We start from the raw sequence: 21,651 nt of genomic DNA, 5'->3' as shown, positions 1-21,651 counted from the left end.
GTATATGAATATCTTAGGTTCCACCAATACTCCAGAAAATTCTACAACACACAGCCCCAAAGTTCAAATGAATGGAGCTGATAGTGCACTTTCAGTGTAGGGTGTTGGCCAAGAATACAGCTGTAACAAGAGACATGGCTGGAGTAGCCTTGAAGGCATATATATGTTTAACTGTGTTGCACTATGATTTTACTTTTAAAATAATGAAAAATAAAGGTAATCAAATCCTTGACTTCCAGGAGAGATTTTCTAACAACAAGAACTATAGCAGCATAGAATAACTTCCAGAGCTGTTTCAGAGCTACAAATTTAGCAAACTGCTAAAATTTTTTGTTGTCTGTTACTCTCTCAGTCTTGCTGAGTCTTGTATTTGTAGCCCTTGTGGGGTAGCTGAGTAAACCAAATGCTCTGTCACGTGATAATAAGCTTTCCCCACTGATTCTTTGATGCAGTAATTTCAGGGGAGTTGCATTTACCTGAAGTTTTATTTGGGTTTGTGAATGGGTATTTACAGATTTGCTGGGAAGAGAATTCCTATCTTGTCAGCAGAATAACAGCAACATTATTTATTTATCCTGCTATTTGTTTTGGAGTTGCATCCTGCTAAGACTCTTCCTTGTACAATCAATAGCAGTAGCAAAGTCCCTGGTGGCTTGCATGAGGTCTTTGGCATGCCTCCCTTTCCAAGAGCAGACCTTTCCTTTCCTGAAGCAGGCCTTTCCTTTTGTTATAAGGGTCTAAGTGTAGGCTCAGGAGAACTATTCCAAGCATAAGCCCAATTGGTAGTAGAGGGACTTTGAACCAGGAAGGCTTTCAGAATTTCATTGCAGACAGTCATTTGCTGTATGAAGTCTTTGTCTTTGGGAAAAACATTTGGCTAATAGACAGGGCCAAGGTTTGGAGGCTGAAATATGGCTTTTGATGCAATTGGGATTTGCATTCTGGAGTGCTGGTGTCTGGACCCCATTTTGATGTTGAAAAAACAGTATAACTAGGGAGAAGCGCTTATGAAGATGAGGAAATAAGCTTTTTTAGAAGTTTCACTTCAAGAGAAGGAAGAAATAACACAAAGAAGAAACTGGGAAAGAAAACAACAGAAAAGATGTAGCACAAGAACTTCCAAACAGGAGAAATATAACTGTATTTGAAACCTTATTCTAGGAAAGTCTTGCGTTTTTTACTGAATATTTTTTTATTGAAAACCTTATATTTAATGATAGCATGCTCAGAGAAACTTTATGTGCTGGTTTTTATGTGGTTTTTTTTTTTTTTTTGGCTCTATCATGTGTTGGAATCTGAACACAGATCATTCAGACTAAAACATTTGCCTGTTCTTCATTATTTCCTTCATTTCTTTTGGCAAAAGTTGAAGGTTTATAGCAGGAGGCTTATGCTGTCAGCTTCTTGTTAGGACGTCGTGCTATGAACACAGTCAGATTGCTTTATACCTTCCCTGTCTCAGCCATGCCTCCCCCTGTCTAAAATAAAATTGTGACATTTTTCTCTGACATCTTCTCATCAGCATCAATATAGCAGAAAAGAAACTTTGATCTCCTCCTGCTCCCCTCGAGGACATCCCAGCTTCTGCTTTCTTCGTTACTGTAGCAACCTGCTTGTTACTGAAAGTCATTTTGGACTCTAGAGCTCACTTTGCTTCCAGCTATGTCTGAGCCTTACTGAACTCCTTCTGAGTTCCCTTTTAATATATGTTCTTTGCTAGTCCGCAGACCTAAATTTATTGTCTCAGCTTGGTATCTTTTGTCTTGGCTACTGCAAAGGCCTTTCAGCTGGCCTTGGCAAATGCAGTCATGGCCTGCTCCAGTCTATTCAAAATGATGCTGCAAACAATTTTCTGTTCCACAACTTTGTGTTGTCCTTGTTGCATCTCCCTGTTTACATCATACATGAGCTATACCTCTTGTTTTTTTGACTCCCACATGAGTTTTTTCTCTCTCCTAATGCCATTTCTCTGATGCAGAAGTGTCAACAACAGCCTCATCTCGTTACATTTTTCAAAAACACCCTTTGTTGCCTTTGTGTTTTCCTCATGTTTGGTAGAGGCTTTTTGAGAGCATCCCCTGCTCTCCGTATCATGGCTTCAGATTCAAGTGCTGACAAACTGTGTGACTCAGAGTGGGATACTGATAGGCTTGGACTACTAATTGCTGGTTATGATACATGATATTGCTTTGTTGTTTCATTGTTCTTCTTATCTGCCCTTATTTGTCTATTGTCCCTTTAACTCTTAACTTTGTGGAGGTAGGACAGTCTTTTTCACTTTCTCCTTGTTCAGGGTCCACAATAACTTGAGTTTTCCCTGAGTCTGGACCTTTCAGCAATGCAGTGGTAGGAAAAATAATTAAATTTTACATAACAATATTTCCTTCAAAGGCAAATGTGCTTTTATTTGCAGTGAAACATACAGTGATCTAAACTTAATGAGATATTACTTAGCATAATAGATTCTGAAGAGCTGAAAAATTTCACCATTTCTGGGATGAGCATTTCTCAGATCCAATCTATTAGTTTGGAGTGGTTTAGCCACTTGGCTCCTGTAAAGTAAAAATGAAAAAAATAAACTGGATTTGGGTTTAAATTCTTCAGAATTATGAGGTTTTGATTGATTTGAAATTAATCTAATGATCTTCGTCTGTAGTTCATTTGCCTTCTCAGTCATGTGAATAATGAGATTTTTTTATCTTTATGAGATTTATTCTAGCCCTTCTTTTCTTACATCATTGTCAGTTTGTTTCTTCTGAAATATGAATCTTGAGCTTTGCAGTCAGGTTGGGGTTTTTATCCTATAACTTACCACAAACTATTGCTCTCTACGTGATTGAACTACCATTTATATAGACTGTTTAGTGAGCTGTGGTATTGCCTTCTGTAATAGGTGAGACCATGTTGAATAAAATGCTGAATTGCAGTTCAGGTATTCCAAAGCTCCTGAAATTTGGTTTCTATCAGATTTTTTGTATATTCCATTTAATCTCTTGCTGATTAGGCAACTATCAATATTAGAGAGCGTTTTATTCTTGAAGATAATGCCTTTGCTTCTTACTTTCAATTAATTTCTGCGTTAATTGACTGCATAGCCTAGCAAAACAGGCGCTTGAAGTGATCTAGATTTTTGATGATTACTATTGTACATATTCAGCTTTTAAATTTACTGTAAGTCTGTGAATAGACCAAAATTGAACTTAGGTATTATTTACCTTATTATTAATTTTCTTTCTTCACCTGGTGATCTAAGCAACATGTCCCCAAAGAATTCCCACTTTTATAAGGAAAGATGTCCCTGGAACATTAACTATTTTCATTGTGAGAGTTCTTCACCCACAAATACTGTTTTCTCAAATATTTATTTTGTAGGTGGTGTAGTGCAACTTAGATGCAGCAGGACCTGTGTTTCTAAATGCCAAACACCCTTATCATCATGATATATCATACAGATTTCATTGCTCTCATAACAGAAAGGATCAAGGGCCACATGAATTGAAAAATAGAGTATATGGGGGTATCCTGGAGGCCTGACATCTTGTGCACTTATAATGAAATTGATTTATGATTGATAACTTTTGCTTTTCCTGACTTTTTTCCAGTAAAAAGTAAATTTAATAATTGTATTCTATTTGAGCTCACCTTCAACTAGTAATAGAAATAAAATGACCTTCATGTAAGTATTCTTCAAAGGTTTTAAGGGGAAATGAAAGAACATGAGGATTATATTTATTTGGTTTAGAAATACTGCACAAAACCTGCAAATGCCAGAAAATTCTGACAATTTGCCAGTATAGTTTAAGTGGCAGCACATAACTGTAGGCCTGTCTTTGGAAAATTGGCCTTTGCTATGAAATCTTCTGTATTTGCAATCCATATTCTATTAATAGGTATTATTCAAATAGAACAATTATCATTAAAAGTGTTTGTCAGTGTGGCAAGAGGTTGAACAGGACACACAATTTTCTCTTCCATTGTTTTACAGCAAAATTTTCAAAAGAGCTCTATGTCTTTCTCCCTTGAAGTGAAGGGTATTTCCTTCAGTTAACTGGGAATGAGTTGCTTGAGTTTTGTTCCTTAACCAACAAAAATAAAATTAAAGCATAGCTTTGTTATGGAAATTGACAGTTCCCTTTTCCTGGATAGCAGTCCTAATCAGTCTCTGAATTTGTTATCAAGAAAATCAATAAATTATGATAGTACTCATTGAGGGTTCAAAGAACTCCTACCAGTTGCTTTTGTGCTCATTCTTTAGTCCCCAGTAATCCTCTTCCAGATCTGAGCAGTATTAAGATAACCACCACAACGAAATGTAGTTCCACTCTTTTCTGCTCTTCTTAATATCAGTGTCTGGGAACTGGCAACTTTTGTCTCTTGACAAAGAGCCAAACATCTTGCTGTTGCTCAGCCTCAGGGACGGAAAGAAGGGTCTTTGTATTCTGTTTCTTAAAAGTAATCTCTAAGTGAGATAAAATTCCTGAAAGTTAGCACTTCAGTTTTTCCACACAGCTCTTTCACTGAAAAAGATAACTGTATTTTTGTAGTTGGGAAAAGATATATGGAATAAGAAAGAGGAAAAAGGTTCAGTGGGCTTTAGAAAAACAGCACATGAAAATCAAAGGAAAAATACAGTCATACTGAAAAAAATTTGTTTTTTGGGAAGGTGTCTTTTAATAAGAAAAACAACTGGTAATAAAACATTTCAACCAGCTTCACTTCAGACCACGTATTTTCAACTTGACAAAAATCTCTTTTCACCTCTGTTGTTTAGTAGAACTAAAGACCAGTTGTACCAGGAAACAAGAATTTGAACAGGAAGAGTTTTCAGGGAAGGGAGAGATTTGGGAATACAGTCCAGTAAGGTCTCATCATGTCTCTCATGTCCTCACATGTAGAGGAGAATGGATCTGCACCACAAGGGTCACAAAGGTCCTCCTGGGAGCACTGGAGAGCGAGCATGTTGCCATTACATGCTAAGCTTTTCATTTCACTTGTTTTGAGACAGTTTTGCATAGTAATTTTTCTAGTCACTTCAAATACATCAGCTTAGTACAGCAGAGCACACTTGGGCCTGTTCTCTGTCTTTCCTTGCTTCTCTACTGTTCTGTCATGTATCCATATGTGTTTTTCAGTTGTACATTGAGTGGTAGATATACTTTACAATTTAATAAATATGAATGTGTTGTATTTAAAGTTGAGATCAAAGAAGAATTCTATGTAATTTTTTTCCCCTAATAGTTTCTTGTATGCTTCATTTATCTGTACAATAAGCTCACATTCTGGTGAAGCCATCTTTGCAAAAGGAAATTTTCTTTAAATCACAGCCTTCTTTGGTCATTCTTTATGTTATAGAAGTGGCAGAACTGTTTAGCAAAAGTGAAAAAAAATCAAAACATGTCAACCTTTTCCCCTCACTAAGTTTCCATGGTATCATGCTCATAAAATACACAGTGACATGTGGCCCTGGAGGAATCTGCAGTCTTCCTGGACTGATACCAAAAGTCTTTAGTTCTGTTAATTCGGTATTATGCAATGTAAGAGATACAGGATTACATTAATTTTATTTTGGGTTTTAATTTCTTCTTTTTTTCTCCACTCTGAAAATACTTTGGCACTCATATCACTGACTTTGTGTGTTGACATTCAGGAATTCAGTGATAATTAATGCTGCTGTATTTCCTGGATTGCTTAAGACCATAGAGAATTGAAATGCAGTATCTTCTGTGCATATTTATACATAATTTTAGCTTTTTATTTTGTTCCACTTGATGCAACTTGGACAGCTTATTTTTTAAATTTCTCTTATGCAAATAATTGTTAAGCATTTATTTATGACTCTTTAGCAGTGCCCAAGGGGCATGAATGACTTTCTTAATGATTTGCCCAAGAAATGGTGTTACTTTCTAAGACAGAAGGATAAGGAATGGGTGTTTTCCTCAAAGGCTACTAATGTGGTCTAGACAGAATGAGTAGATGGAAGACTGAGCAAATCCTAAGGCATAAATCAGTCCTTCACAAACAGGCCTAGATCAGTAGATGGTATAGGTAGCTAAGTTAAGTTTGAAAGTTAGTATGAAACTAGAACCAAAATAAAGTGTAGTATCACTGAGGTGTCAGCAATGTGTAACCATTGAGTGTGACTAGGAAATCCAGAAAGGACAGTTTTATTGGCACAAAAAAGGAAACATAGAAATAAAACCCTGAAAGGGAAATGAGCACACAGGCGAAGTGGTAATAAACAAACTGTACACAGGATGAACAGCCAGAGAAATAAATAAGTGAAACCAAAATAAATGCTAACAAGCAAGGCAGATGCAAAAAACCAAGCAGCTGTTAAGGAAAAGAAGAAGAAATTGAGCAAACATTACATGCAAGTTGAAGAAAATCCCATTGCATGAAATTTCAGGGCTGTATCATAAAATGCCCTGATTTCTGTGATTTCCATCAGAGAATTTTATTTCTGCAGCCAGTATTGGTGGACACCAGCTGGTGGAGACTTTGGTTTATCATTAGACTTTGGTTTATCATTTATCATTCTTTCATTTATTTTCTTAAAAGAGCAAAGGCTTTTTTCTTGAGGTATGTGGGCATATTCACTGCTCTGTGTGTTGTAGATGTATTTGTGATGCTGCCCCCCGCCATGCCTGAGGGGCCCATATTTGCAAAGTCTGTACAGTGGAAGATTTAGCTTTTGGTCAAAAAGCTATTACTCAGAAACTGCTGGAAATACCTATTTATCTAATATACCATACATTTATCTAATAAATTAAATTTAAAACATTTTGGTTTAGTTTGGTTTTCTCCTCATTAGTTATTCCTTGTTGTTAAAGCTTCAGTGCTGGATGGAGTTTTTTCTTCCTGGACTTTACCTCTTGGGATATAGTGGTCACCATGGAAGAAAAGTGGAATTCATGTATTTTTAAAATCAGTTATTAAAATATCTCTTTTTCTTTGCAGTAGCAAAAATTAACAGTTTCAAAAATGTAGATTGGGAGAATTCTCATACTTCCATTTCCATACTATTTTTTTTCTTTACACTTACACAAAAATAGTTCTTTGGTTGTACTATTTCTTATTTGAAGTTTTGTGCTTTTCTTCATCACTGTGGATAGCATTCATATGCGCTAGAATGTCTGCTCCATTTAATGAGGAATCCTGTTAAGAAGAGCAATGATATCTTTAAACATTGGATTAAAACCTCCATTTTCCTGATATCAAAGACTGAGACAAAAACACAGTCAAAACTTGGATTCAAGCTCATTTTGAATTTCAGTGTTTCTTTGTAAGCCACACTTCTTTTAAGGCAGGAAGAAGTGCATAGACAGAATTCACAGAGAATGATCCCTCCCTGAACACAGGTGAGAAGAAAATCATGGATTAATTACTTGTTTTGGAAGAAGAGCTGTAAATGCTGAAGTTCTTTGCCCCTGCAGGTTCTCTTACGATCATGCCATCCAGAAAAAAGCTCGATAAGGAAAGACTGACCAGGATGTGAAAACTTGTTTAAAAAAGGATGTTCACACAGAAGCTATATGAAGACCAGATGTTTTAGATAATTTCCATCTTCCTTGTATGAAGTCTGTTTCACTTTGTTGGCCATCGTGTTGCATACAGATGCATTATGTAAAATAAGAAAAAAGAGTTTCTTCAGTGGTTTGAGTATTGCTCAGTCACGAGAGATGAGTTCACTGACCTCTGCCAGTGTCTTGTATGGTGTTGGGTAGACCCCTCTGCATTGGTTCCTGGGGAGAAAAATGTCATCTTACAAAGATGTTGGGAAGAAAAACTGTGTCAAAACAAGTGAAGCTTCCACCTATGGCAGAATCAGGGCCACAAAAGGAATCTTGTGGACACAGTCCTATAATGCTTTTTACAGTTTTTATAATTTTGTGCTGGGAATTTGACATCACAGAGTGTGAAATTCCCTGGGGAAGGAGATGGTTAAAGAAGAGGGAAGCAGTGCTGACGTTTTGTCTCTAAGATAAGGCACAGTTGGACTCTTCATAAATCATCAAACTTGTTTGAATACACTTTGTGTTAGGAAAAAGAATTGATTTTTTTGTTTAATTTTAAGATGTAAGAAAATATGATGGAGAGACTACATTAGAATCAGTAAGGAAATGACATGGTATTTTTGCAATCCTGACAAATTAATATCTGAATCAACATCTTTGTACAAAATGTCAGAAAAAATAAAGGCACTTTCAATCTAAGAGCACACTATATTCAATAAAATGGTAGATTATTTATACATGTTATAGAAGCCAAGTCTTTAATGTGAAATAAGTAAAAATATTCAAAGGACTTCTTGAAATTTCAACAATGCAGAACAAATTCCACAGTTAAATTCTTATCTGTAATTCCCATGATCCATAATTCTTTACACTTGAGAACAAATTTAGCAGTTTCAAATTGTATCCAGGTATTGTGTGTTGAATAGTATTTGACATAGGAAAGAATGTTTTTTTTTTTTAAATTGGATTTTGTAGAACACAACCATTTTAATGGGCCTGTGAATTAAAGAGTGCAAAGCATGCCAGTATGACAGACAGCTTAATATTCTGCTTTAATAAGCTTTACTGTGGAAGTGTTATACTGACAATAGTGAAGGTGCCTTCTGCAAAGAAACTAGCATTGAAATGTCACACAGAGAGAATTTTCTAATATTTTGTGTTGGTTTTTGTCTTCTAGAGTATCAGGGCTTCAGGGCTGGTGCTGTTGGAAACCATTCTTTTTGGATCACTTCTTCTGTACTTTCCAGTAAGTCAAACTATAACTTTAAAAACAAATTATATCCCTGCCAACATTTTAAAACATTGCATGAGTGACTTGGTGAAAATATAAATGTCAAAACTAATTATTAGTTTAATCTGACTGTAAAGTGTGCTGTGTTCTGTAAATATTCTTAAGAGCACTCAAATATTTTGCTATATTTGTGATAATTCTCCATTTTCAATTTAGTGAACTTGCCAGCCATTTTTAATTGGAAGTTTTTAGATGTTCTGGGCTAAGCTGATTTTTTTTTTTAGAGATGACAGCTCTCTAATCTGTGCTATGGGAAAAATCAGCAAGGTGTGTAAAAGAAAGACACTGATTACACCAAGTATTTTTCTGGAATGTAGTACAAAGGAAGATGGTTATTTCAGTGTATTGGTGGCATATATTTTGATGGTTTTAAGGCTATGTGACATCTGCAACACCATGTATTTGGGAAAATTAGATGGTATTATCTCTGTGCTGTAAGTGAAAAAAAAAGTAATTTCACAGTCATGTGAGAAATACATTACAAAACTTACAGAAATGTGGAACCATTCTCTTCAAAAATCCCAGGAAAACTGAGTTTGTTAATTCTTACCTAAACCCAACACAATGGCTAGATAAGGCAAGACATCAAAGTGTAAATTGAAAGAAGTTGATATCACGCAGGTCAGGAGAGAAACAAAGGTGGAGTTGTGTGCTGTTTTCAAATATGTTTGTGTTCTCTTTTACTCTGTAGTCAGAATCTTCTGTGCTTTTACAGACCAACATATAGGTACTGAGAGATGAGCTGGATAACAAAACTCTTTAGTAGTTGCAGAAAAAGTAGCAAATAAACTGTGGTAGAACGTGTGAAGAATACTATAAGAAACACGAATCCTGATGGAATTTTTATACATTATTTTTGCAATCGTGTGGGCCTCTCAAGTTCTAAAGAAAAAGTGTGTGCATTTCTAGGATAGTTTTATGTGTTTTTTCATCTTTCACTTTGCAGATGTCAGGGAAGTAAAAGTTTTTGTTTTTTCCATATTGCACAAATGTTTTTTACAACCTACAATACATCTCCCCAGGATTTTGAGAGTGTCTTTCATGTTTCCTTCTGGTGAACAGAACGGAAAGCCCATGCACTGTTTCCTCAGCTGGTGGTGTGAAAGAAGCATTTACAGAAATTCATAGTATAAAGCATTCCATTTCACAAAGGACAAATGTCTTTTGGTGGTTGTCTGTCTTCCGTCTTCAGGTGCTCAGCATCAGGGATACTGAGATACTCTCAGTGAAAAAGCCTTCTCTCAGCAGTTGACTTGAAGGGCAATGCTCTTAGATGCAAGAGCTGGTGGTCATCCATGACCTTTAAATGCAGAGACAGGAAGTGGTCCTGGGAGGGAGGGGTTCAATAACCCAAACATCCCTTCAGCTTTGCACTGACATTTAAACATTTCCCCCTTTTTTTCACTGACAATAAGGGTGTTAAATGTACAGCAAGTGCAAAGTGACAGTTTGACGCATTCTGAGGAAAAAAAATTTACAGAAAATTCCTGATTAGCCTGTGTTCTAGTTATATGTAGATATTTGACGAGAGCTTGTCTTTCTCTGCACATCTCATTTTCATACTATATAAAACTGTCCACTGTGAGCACATTCAGTTAGAAACTAATAGGCAAAGTGTACAACCTGGTTTCTCTATTCTAGCAGTTTTATGTTTCCACACTCTTTGCTGAGATACTCTTCCTTTCTTATACAGGTAATTACTAATCAGACCCTTACTCCTATGGGTTGAAACAAAAATAGAGAGAAATTTTGTTGTTTCTGTTTTGAGGGTTTTAGGGGAGGGATGTAGTGAATTTGGTAGTGGGAGGTCATATTAATGTTCAGACAGGTAAATTAGTCCTGATTTCACCAACCACAAGAATACAGTTTTCTAAAATCGAAGAAGATTGGGACCGGTACAGAAAGATCAGCTCAATTCACTGATCCAGGGCAAGGCAGTGAAACAATATATGTGTGAAGGCTATAAAGTGTAGACAGAGAGATCTGTTATTTAATTTTTAAGAAAGAAAAGCTGCAGATTGTGGATTAAGGGGGGTGGGTCCTTAGGATGTGAACTCTTGATATTTAGCTTTACATGGACAGTATCTAAGTGTGCTTGCCTGCTTATTGTCTTGAAAAGGAGCACAAAACAGAGCAGAATGGCTTGAAAAAGGAAACCCAAGGTCTAAATGGAGAGTCTCATTTGCACCAGCTGACATTCACACACACATTTATAGCAAGGCGTAGAGCATATATTATCATTTTATATGTTAGTCATGAGTCACGTACCTTCAAAGCAGATCTTGTTTTTCCTGGGTCATATCCATTGCTTATTTAGTCCTTCCTGTTATTTGGTGGTTTTGTTTGTTTCTGAGAAGAATTGGGAATATTCTGTGACTTACTGGTACAGTTAAAGACTTAGTAACATGTGCTCAGAGGTTGTTGTTTCAGCTATTTGATTTGGTCCTCATTTTATGATAGAGTAGTACATTAGAGTTTTAAGACTAGTTAATACAGATCTCACCTCTTATAGACCCAATTTATGTTTTCCACAGATTGTGTGAAATGCAAGTTAATATATGGAATGGAGTTCACAAGCATCACTACAGTAGTTGTCTTTTAACATGAGGCTGTTTTCCTTTTTGTATCATCTCTTCTATTGTGATTTGGAGTGCAAAACCAAAAAGCTTTACTTTCACACTCAACCAAGTGCGGAATTACAGAGCTTGGCTTAGTGCATGTAACGATGTAAAGACATAAAGTGACAGCATTTCAGTTCTAAATAACTGAAATCACTATTCATTTACAGATACAGTGCAAAATTACATTCTTATTTAAAAAGCAAAATCCCCTTAGATTTTCTCAACGCTGCTCCAAATCTTTGCATCTTTATTCTCTGTTCTTCTACACTTTCCTAAATTTGCACTTTTTCGAAATCTGTTCACTCAGTCTGTCTTGGATTGTTTTGAGAGCCTTCAGCATACAAATTTCACTGTGTCCAAAAGGGGTTTATTGCATCTCTGACTTTTCCTACCCTCTAATTAAATGGAACCCAAAACCTACTTTGTTACATTGCTAAATTTCTTTCACTAATTGTCGTTGTTTGCATGTCTACATGCAGTAATCTATTCATAGTGTAACATCATTAATTGAAAAATAATATCACCAGTCAGCTGCTTTTGGTGAGAAAAACAGCTGTTACAATGCCCTTCTAACCAAATGGGAAGTGCAAATATGGTCTCCACCTAAATTTATTATTCAAATTCTGCTATACTGATAACAACACTCTGATCTTTCCTGAATTATAAGCAGGCAGATGAGCTTTGTTTATTACAAATGCATAGATTTTACCCAGAAGTTGCTGGGTAGCTCTCATTTTCTGTGTTTTCTGCAGTCTCACAGTAACAACTCTAATATTCTTTTGCTTAGTCTTTTCAATTATCAATGGACCTCCTCCAAATGAACTCTAGGGTTTCTAATTGATTTTGCTTATATTTCTTTGTTCTTAGATTTTGAATAGAAAGACAAAACCCGACCATCTTATGGATGAGTCCCTTGACTTCTGTACTTGGCATCTGATTACTTTCCTTTTCCAGAAATATTAACTATTGAAACTTCTACACCTTTCCTAACTCCATGTCTTGCTAATGCTTGGAACTCACTGACACAGGTTTAAAAACTTTTGCATGCTACAAAGACCTTCAACAAAAGTGAGCACAAGCACAGTATTATAAGAGAAAAGCCTGTTCATTGCATTAGGGGTCAGATCTCAGCTGATTTTACATATCTGTAATAGGCACAAGTTGAAAAATAGGAAATTCTGATTAGATATCAGGAAACATTTTTTTACTATGAGAGTGGTCAAATACTGAAACAGTTTGTCCAGAGTTGGTAAAATATCCATCCTTGGAGGTATCATGACTTGACTGGGCCCAGCTCTGAGCGACCTGACCTACTAGACCTCTTTTGAGCAGGAGGCTGGACTAGATGACCTCTGAAGCTCCCTTGCAAAGGAAATTATTCTGTGAGTCTGTGTTTCTTATATATGTATACATAGCTGAAACAGTTACCCTATGCCCACCAAATCCTGAAGAGGAAATGGACCTTTTATGACTTTAGACTTGAAGATGAGGTGCATCATGGCCAGCACTTCATGGACTATAAGGGAAGCCTGAGGTACTTGCCTCATATGGTGATGAATTCTACCCTAGACAACTAGGATTATCTGATATATTAAATATTTTCCATACTACTAGTCTATGTTAACTGGAACTCCAAAATTAACCCCATGCAATATTATGATACAATTTCTACAGCCAGTGAGAAAAGTTAGTTAGTCTGATGATGCAAAGACAAAGGGAATAATTTCTTCTCCATATTCTTGATATAACAGATAAGTACTAGGTTTAAATTCCAGCAAGTGAAAGTTGTGTTAGACAGCGGAGTTGAACCTTGTAACAGTGAGGCCAGTTAGACCATAAGATGAACTAGTTTAAGAGGCTGCAGAGTATCTTTTTAAAGACTGTTAGGATTTGGGTTCTTCAGTCTTCTCATCCTTTGGCTAAAGAATCTGAATTCTTTACTGCTTTCCCTTGTTTTTCCAAACCACAAGTTATAGCAAGGCTGGTTACCACTTTAGAGAAATGGAGCTTGGGATGGCAGAGCATTGAGTTCCTAATGCTCATAGAATAGTTCAGTAGTGAATCCTTGAATAAGCTTTGTGCTCAGACATCTTGCTGCATGTGTTAGGATGTGTTTCTGGGGCTGTCTTACTTCCTCTTTCACGCCTGAGCTAGAATCACCTACCCTTTTCTGTTTTGAGAAGGGATAGAAAGTGAGGAGTAGTAGAGCTTAGATATGGATGTGGGTTTTTTCCCCTGAAATGATCTGTATGTGAATTAGCATGGAAGAAGTGAGCCATGAGGGTTGGGAGGATGAGGCTGTGGTAGCTCCATTAGTTGTAATAGTCCTGAGCAGAGCAAGGTCACTGGAAAGCTCTGGGTTTGACATTTATGAATGTGAAAATGGAACAGTGCAAAATACTTTTATGCATTTGTCCCTCAAGTATTCCTATAAGGGATGTGTTACAAGAGCTCAGTCACTGTTTATTCTATACACATTGATGTGCACTAAGGTCAACTGAAAGATTGGCTTTTTCCAACACATTTATCGCTGCAAGCCTGCTCTGATACCCCAGATGTTTTAGGTTGATTCTTTTTCAGAATATAATTACATCTTCTTTACTCACAAAATAGTGTTTAAAGCTTTTAGAATTAACACTTGTCGTTTTACTGTTGTTGTTTTGGATAAAGAACATGCTTGTCTTTGGTGTTCATGTCACTGAAGTCCAAGGACACAGTGTAAATATCTGCTCTGAGATAATCACTACAGATTCCCTAGTACTCTAGAAAAGGGTCTTTCCATTTTGTTTGTATCATAGTGGATTAGATGTCCAGACAATGGAAAAAGCAGATTTTAAATACTGTGTTGCCAGGATTTTATATGTACATTGTCTTAGCAGAGATGCAAGGGAACCAGGCTGAAGATGATGCAATAATTTTTCTCCCTTGGTCAGTGTCCTTGTCAGATGAACGTACTTTTTGAAGTTAACGTGCAACTGGTAAACCAATAGAGTTGTTTGGAGAGCCAGCGCTCTTTGAATGCAAAAGCCAGAAGTAAGATAGTGTAGCCTCTGCGTTACAAACTCGTGCTACAAAGTACAGAAACCTCATAGGTACTGAAAACGCTTCTGTCCTTGCCCTGAACTGTGCTAAGAAAAATGTTTATGACTGTTTTTATTAATAGGGAGTAAGCACTGAATATTTTCTGCTTTTCAGATAAATATATTTGAAATAGCAGAAAAACAAGATACACAGTGTGGTAGTTTTTCATGGTTCTGTTACCACTAATTTACATAGCTATCCTAAAAGATTCTACTAGATACTGTTAACTAGAGACTGTTGTATATATGATTATCCACATTAAGAACTGTGATCAGCAAGAGCTGTATGTCTCCTGATCTTGATTAGATATTGATATCTCTGTGTATATGACCAATATTTGAGGTATTGGAAACTTAGTAGAGCTATGACATCATAAATTCTAAGAGATCATGCAGATGGAATTCAGTGAGGAGTATTTGTTTATATTCTCTGTGTTTGTGTATGTCTGTGTGCTGAATTCCCAGATTAACTTAAGCTGGAAGGGACCTCGCGAGGCCTCCAGTCCAACTTCCTGGTCTAAGGACAGTCAGCTATAAGACTTGCTACAAGACAAGGTGTCATGGTTTAGGAATGGTATTCTCTAATTTAATACTCCCATGAAAACCCCACATGCCACTCCCCCTCCCCCCTTTCCAATTGGAGGCACAAAGGCAAAGATTATGGGTTGAGATAAGAACAATTTACTGGAAAGAGCAGTGAAATAAGAAAATGAACATTAACAGCAATGATATTAAAAACAAAAGTGTACAAAAGAGAGAGAGTGATTCATGTGCAAAAATGTTCACAAGGGCCTCATGACAATAAACAATACTGGACAGCTCCCCCTGCCACATTTTCTCCACCAGAATGAACCCCTTCTCCCCAGAAGACAGTCCCTTCCCCCTCCTGGCCAATATGCCCTCCTGGCTACTGCAAAAAATTAACCCTGTCTTGGCCAGAACCAGGACACAGGGTCTTAAAAACCTGCAAGGATAGAGACTCCCCAACCAGGCAATGCACAGGCACACAGTAAAGTCACGTAGTTGTAGTTTCTTTGAATAGTGATAAAATATGTGATGTTGCTGGAACATATAGTGGGATTTATAAATGACAGGCTGAAGATACGTCAGTGAACGTACAGGTACTGATGTTACTATTCTTTCACACCTTGGACTCCCATGCTCATCCTTGAGACAATTGCAATACCATGACAAAACTCAATTTTCCCCGTCCACAAAGGTACAGTACAGTGTTGTATTTTTGCTACTCTGAAAGCTTTTTTGAGAACTGAGTTTGAAGGACACATTTGTCAGAGTCTAAGTTCATTGAATAACCAAGTATATGTAAGCGTTTAGGACTTGAGAGCTGGAGAGAAAAGGACAGCAACCAGTGACCTGAACCAACTGCCACACTGGGTTTTTGTTGACCTTTTTATTTTAAATTACTGTCTTGCACTGCTGGCTTGCAGGGACTTGTGTGGTACAATCTTGCCAGCCCTTCATTCAGCGAAATTAATCCTGCGGTGAGGGGAGCGGGGCAAAATTTTGTGGTCTTTCCTCTTTATTCATAATTCCACTGAAATAACTTCCATGAATAAACTTACTTATATATAGATGAAACTCTACATTAATATATTATTTTCAAAATAGTGTTACAAAAGCAGACCACAGTCCTGAAAAACAGTGCACAATATTTAGCAAGGGGTTTTAAAATTTTTTGGATATAGCATGAACAATAACACACGCACAAGTTAAAAATCTGCTACATTTGAAAAATAAAATTGTGGGAACTCTTTTCTGATCATAGAAAGCTTTGAAACACAAAAGTTATCAAAGGGTAGAATGTGGGAGCATTCATATGGAGGAAAATAGTACTGGAAATACTCATGGTATGTTCCTTTCTTAAGCCTGAAACCATGCTGTAATAATTCATCCTCATTGCTCTGCTCTCTAAACCTAAACCATTAGACACTTGAGCAGGAGACCACAACAGTGCCACTTTCAAGTCAAAGAATTACTGAAGAACACCTGATTGAAAAATATCAAATCAGTGAAAGTCCTTGTTTGACCTCACTGTTTCTGCTGAATTAGAGTAAGAAAACAGGAAAAAGGTCTTACTGAATGATTATGTACTTTATTTTATGTAACTCTTGTTGGATCTTAATAGCAAATAAGCTAGAAAGGATTGGACTAATTTTCTCAGACAAACATATTTTGATGACCACACTGATCACTTGGCAAGTGAACTGAATTGATAGGCATGATGCTTTAGAATATGTTTGAATTTTACTATAGTGATGTAAAAGCTTATGAAAAAAATTAATACATGAAAAAAGGCACTCACATGTATTAGTTCAAAATATGAATGTGATGGAACTTTTACAGGAAAGATAATAAAAAAGGATATACCCTATTTTTATTAAACTGTAAAACTAAAGAGACAAGAAGTTTAGGTAGTATAGATGAGCCAGGATTGAACTGTGCCAAAAAGGAAAATATTAAAAGTTGTAGTTGTCATGTACATATTCTCAGTAGGGCATAACCCTTTTATCAGTGATTTACCTTCACTCATTTTATCACTCAGTTTAGCACCTGAGAGACTGTATGTTGACGGGAGATAAATTTCAGTCATTCTTTTTCACTTACCCGTTGCGTTTCAGTGAAAGCTAGGGACATGTTCATATTTTTCCACCATTGTTTATTCATGCTTTCATACCTGAGACCCAAGGAGCAACAACTATAGTCAAGTGAAAGGTCTGTAGCTTGTTTTTAAGTCTTCCTGAACTTTTTAGACTCAGGTGTTGTTGTTGTGATCTGCACCAACAAGAATCTGAAGCAAAATGAAAGCAGTAGCAGTTCAAGCCTGAGGAAGACTTGACTTAGATAAACTGATTAGTATCAGTGCTGTATCTGATATGAAATTTAGTGCAGTTGTAAACCAGTGCTGTCAGAGGGGTAGTGGCAGTATCATAACTCACCATGCCTTGGAATATGAAGTTGAGATATTAAAGGTAAGACATAAACCAGTATAAAATGTACAGCTGAGTGATAAAACATGATACTTTAACTATCAATTTCCATGTCACTTGACAGAGAACTCTGCATCAACACAGAGGAAAAGGAAAAGGCAGTCTCCATCTCAAAGCCTGTTCACTGTGAATAATACAGGAGCTGAAATATGCTTTTTTTTTCTCGTTTGTTTTTCTTTCTTGATCTCTCTTCTTTTATGTGTGAATGCATTAGGTATTTCCTAACCATCAACTTAAGAGTTTAAGTGTTGCACCATGAAGGGTGATTAATGGTTAATGATTAGGAGAGATGAGGAATTCAATACATTACAATGGAGAAAGAGAAGAGTTGATGTTTTTGGAAGAGATCCTTAAGAGAGGAGATTTCATCCATCAGAGATGAGGCCACCCTTATTCAGTCATTCTGCATGCTGAGTACCTAGAAGATGGAGGCAATGATATCTTTATGGTTTTTAATAATAACTGGTAGAAGTTAAGCAGTTTTCAGTTTACCGGGAAAATTATATGTTAACTAATGAAATCTTTGCACTGGAAAAATCTTACAGAATTATATTAGTGTTAGTGCAAAGTTTTCATTACTGAGTAGCACTTCTAAACTTCTCATTCCTAAACTCTGGGATAAGAGATCAGTGGGATTTAAATCAATGCTGTTAACCCAAGACCACTTATTGCCTGATGTAAATAAGAAATTAGCTGTTTACTTGTAGAAACTAGGAAAAGTAGCATAAATGCTTATGAGAGCAAAGACAAGTTTAAAATACGACATGAGTTGCAGTATAAAATTATCAAAACACATGAACAAGTAGCAGTGTACGAGGTATTCTGTATTTCTTCTATTATTGATAATAGTAGAGTCATCTGACAGAAATGCTCAAAATTTTAGTTTGCCAGGGTTAAAAAATTGAAGTGGTAGGGGCCAGCAGGTAAAAAATTTTCTGTGAAACTAGCTAGATTCATTTCTGAAACTGAGACTTGAAAGACTACTGCTTGGGTCTAAACATACATCACATCAAGTAGGCAGAGATGAGATTTCTATTCTTAGAAGTAACAATAACACTGTGGATGTGACAGAAAATGTTCATTAGAGCAAGCAATTAGTCTTTATAAAAAACAGCTTTTTCCTATGTGATATAAACCTTCTATTTCTTGGATATAACTGTGTATTAGGACCACATAAAAAAGCACTATTTTCAGCAGGCAGTGTTTTATACTAACTGTGGTTTCTAGATTCTATGCCTTTATGGGACTAAGCACAGATCTGCAAATAGATGCAAGTTTTGAGGAAGCTATTAAGAAATATATTGTACTTCATAACTGATATACAGTATTCACGTGCTGATCTCTCTTTGAAATCTGAACCCAGAGTAGATTTCTTGTAGTGGCACGATGCAGTTCAGTAAGTTCTGGACGTTCTTGGGGAGAGAAAAAAAAAAAAAAGAAGCAAAGGGAAATATTCCAATTCAGTCAAAACTCTTATTGGAAATGAATAGAAAGATTTCAGAGCTAAAATAATTTAAAGTAATTCCCAGGTAATACATGTGGACAAAAAACCATAGAAAATAAGAGGATGAAAAGAGACTTTCTTTCATCAAACAAAAACATTGTAAGTGGGTGAAAATAACATTTTTTACAGTTCTCTTACAGTGTATAATTTATCAAACTTTAATTATTTAAATCATCTGCAATTTTCATTATTATTTGATGTTAATATTTTAAATAAGCTAGGGTGCTAAAGCCTTATTGCATATTGTTTAGTCAGTAAAAGCAATGTAAAGAGAAAAGGGAAAGGATGATAGTGAGAAAAATCGAATAAAGAATTTGAGAGATCTCATTGAAACACAGCAAAAAGTCTAATGTAGCAACAGGAAAATTAATCTAAAATTGAGCAATCAAACAGTATAGAAATGAAAACAAGACACAAATGGCATCTTGTACTTTGATACAGTCAGCACTCTTATTATCACGACTACATGTTATAGAAGATATCTGTAAAACCACAGATTGTACATTCAGTGCTTGTTCCTTGCTTGCATACGGTTATTTCTCACTACTCCTTGCAAGCTTTCTTTTTCTTTCCTAAAGCACCACTTACATACTTGTATAAGATAAATCTTTTATTCTTTCCTTTTGCTTCCTCTGTATTGATGTGTGGTTTCTCATCTCATATTTAAATTATGAACTCTTTGGTACAGGGATGTTTGGCTTAGCTGTGCTGTGCACAGCAGGGTCATGATCAATGAGTAAGAATCACGTTACAAATGGATGTTACTAATAATAACAATGAAAGTGTTTAAAAATATTTTATTAAAGGTGTGAGCAAGGACACATTTAATGGTGAATTTTTCATCTTCCAAAGGTCTAGTAGCATCCTTTTTTTTTTTTACAGTGCTAGAAATTATAGGTACTTTATGAGAATGATCTGAGAATATTTGATTTAGGCTTGAAAGGATTAAGGCATAGAAGTACAAACAGGAAAAAGCCTGACACTGGTCCCACATGGACTGTATTTCAGAACTACTCTACTGATTTCTATGGAGCTGCATCCAGCTTGCATTAAAAGACATTAGATGATAAACAAAGCAGAAAGAAACTCTCACTAGAAAGCATTGATCTATGGGCTTTAAGATTATAGGGGGAACAGTGGGAAAGCTTGCATTGTCAAGGGGCAAGAGCAAGAAGAGGTCCCTGTTTTATCAAATGAATAATCCAGTCTTCTTCTGAATAGTCACAGAATGATGAGTTTGTAACTCAGATTTGTTCATTTTTTGGGGACTGACCTGAGCTCATAAGGTACAGAGTGTCCTGGTGAATATGTTCAAGCATTCCATGTAAACTGGAGCAGCTCTGCTAGAGTGGGTTGGGAACAGGCCAGCTTCCGATGCCTGAGCTGCCTCACAGTTGGCATGCCTTTATGGATAAGGGTCTTTGCAGTCTCACACTAACCAGGGATTTAAAACTGCTTTTCCATGGCCTGAGCGAGGTTACTCAGTCCCTTGGTTTGGCCTTACCAATAAGGCTGGATCCTACACACTAACAGCTGAAGAGGGCTCAGAAGGGAGTTAAATGTTCCATAGTTTGGCATCGGCATGAGTTGGGTGGGTTTGTTTGTGTGGAGAGAGGCTCAGATGTATGCTACATTAGACGAGGTTTTTGTGACTTACAGCAAGGAGTCGGTCTTGAAGCTAATCCTTTAGATGCCTTGGACCCCTTGGCAGGTAAGGATTACCGGTTTAGATGTCTTGTTGTCTTCTCATATATTGCAGACAATAGAGAGTCCTTGCTTTGTATGTCAAATGTCAGATTGACTCAAGGCTCGTGAGAAAGGCAGTAAGCCAAAAAGCAGGCAAAAGTAAACCTAAGCAGATACTTAGAGTACCTGGAAACTTTGTGAGTGTCAGGGTCATTGGTTTTAAAAGTAATCTGAGGGTCCAAATGCATTGGAAAATGCAAACCATATCCATAGCATACACAGACACAAATCCTTACATATTCCGAATGTGTTCCACTGGTGCAACTTGTGGTGGGCAGATCCACCACAAAGGCAGAGTGTGTTCCTCGGATGTGCTGCGGTCTCAGTGCTTTGTGATGGAGTCAAGCTGTGTTAAGAGTTTCTGATGGTAGAGTGTGCCCTGTGCTGCTCCCGTGGCCGACTGCCATCCCGGCAGCAGCGCGTCGTCCCTGTGGGCACTTGCTGACTGAGAGCGTATTACAAAGAGGTTTGGTTCTGCTTCGTGGTATGTGTACAAAGTTTTTGAGAAACCATTTTTTGATCAAGGGAAATCTTAATAGTTCTTCATTTAACTTTTTTTTCCTATTAAATTTATATTGATACTGTTTTTCCTGCATGACCAAAACTTTTTTTATTACTTTCACTGAAGGAAATGTTTAAACCTGTTACATGTATATCAAACAGGTATATTTTATATGTCATATGCTGGCACTTATGCAGACTGTGATGGCATTTAGGAAGAAAAGTAAAGGAAGTTTTGTTGGCATAAGGAAGTGGTTTCCACTTTTCCTTCAAGTATCGTATCTTGTTCAGACTTACATCTTCCTTTTAAATTTGGAATTTTTCGGCAGGAAATAGTTAAATAACCAATGTTTTTGAAACATGGAGTTGTAATTTAATCTTCATAT

The 21,651-nt window shown here is 36.6% G+C and overlaps 1 protein-coding gene across 2 annotated transcripts in view; it reads left to right on the top strand.

Annotated features, from left to right (window-relative positions):
• The window catches only part of GPR158 (G protein-coupled receptor 158), a 185,983-nt gene that overhangs the window by 98,634 nt on the left and 65,698 nt on the right, over window positions 1–21,651 (top strand). For both annotated transcript variants that reach the window (XM_027658741.1, XM_027658740.1), the window contains exon 5: window positions 8,692–8,760. In XM_027658741.1, the coding sequence (XP_027514542.1) occupies window positions 8,692–8,760 (69 nt within the window). The remainder of the gene's footprint in view (window positions 1–8,691; window positions 8,761–21,651) is intronic.

The sequence above is a fragment of the Corapipo altera genome, unplaced genomic scaffold (assembly GCF_003945725.1).
Source record: "Corapipo altera isolate COAL_440 unplaced genomic scaffold, ASM394572v1 63, whole genome shotgun sequence".
Lineage (NCBI taxonomy): Eukaryota > Metazoa > Chordata > Aves > Passeriformes > Pipridae > Corapipo > Corapipo altera.
Note: the sequence above shows the minus strand (reverse complement) of the source record. Positions and strands in the feature narration are given on the sequence as shown.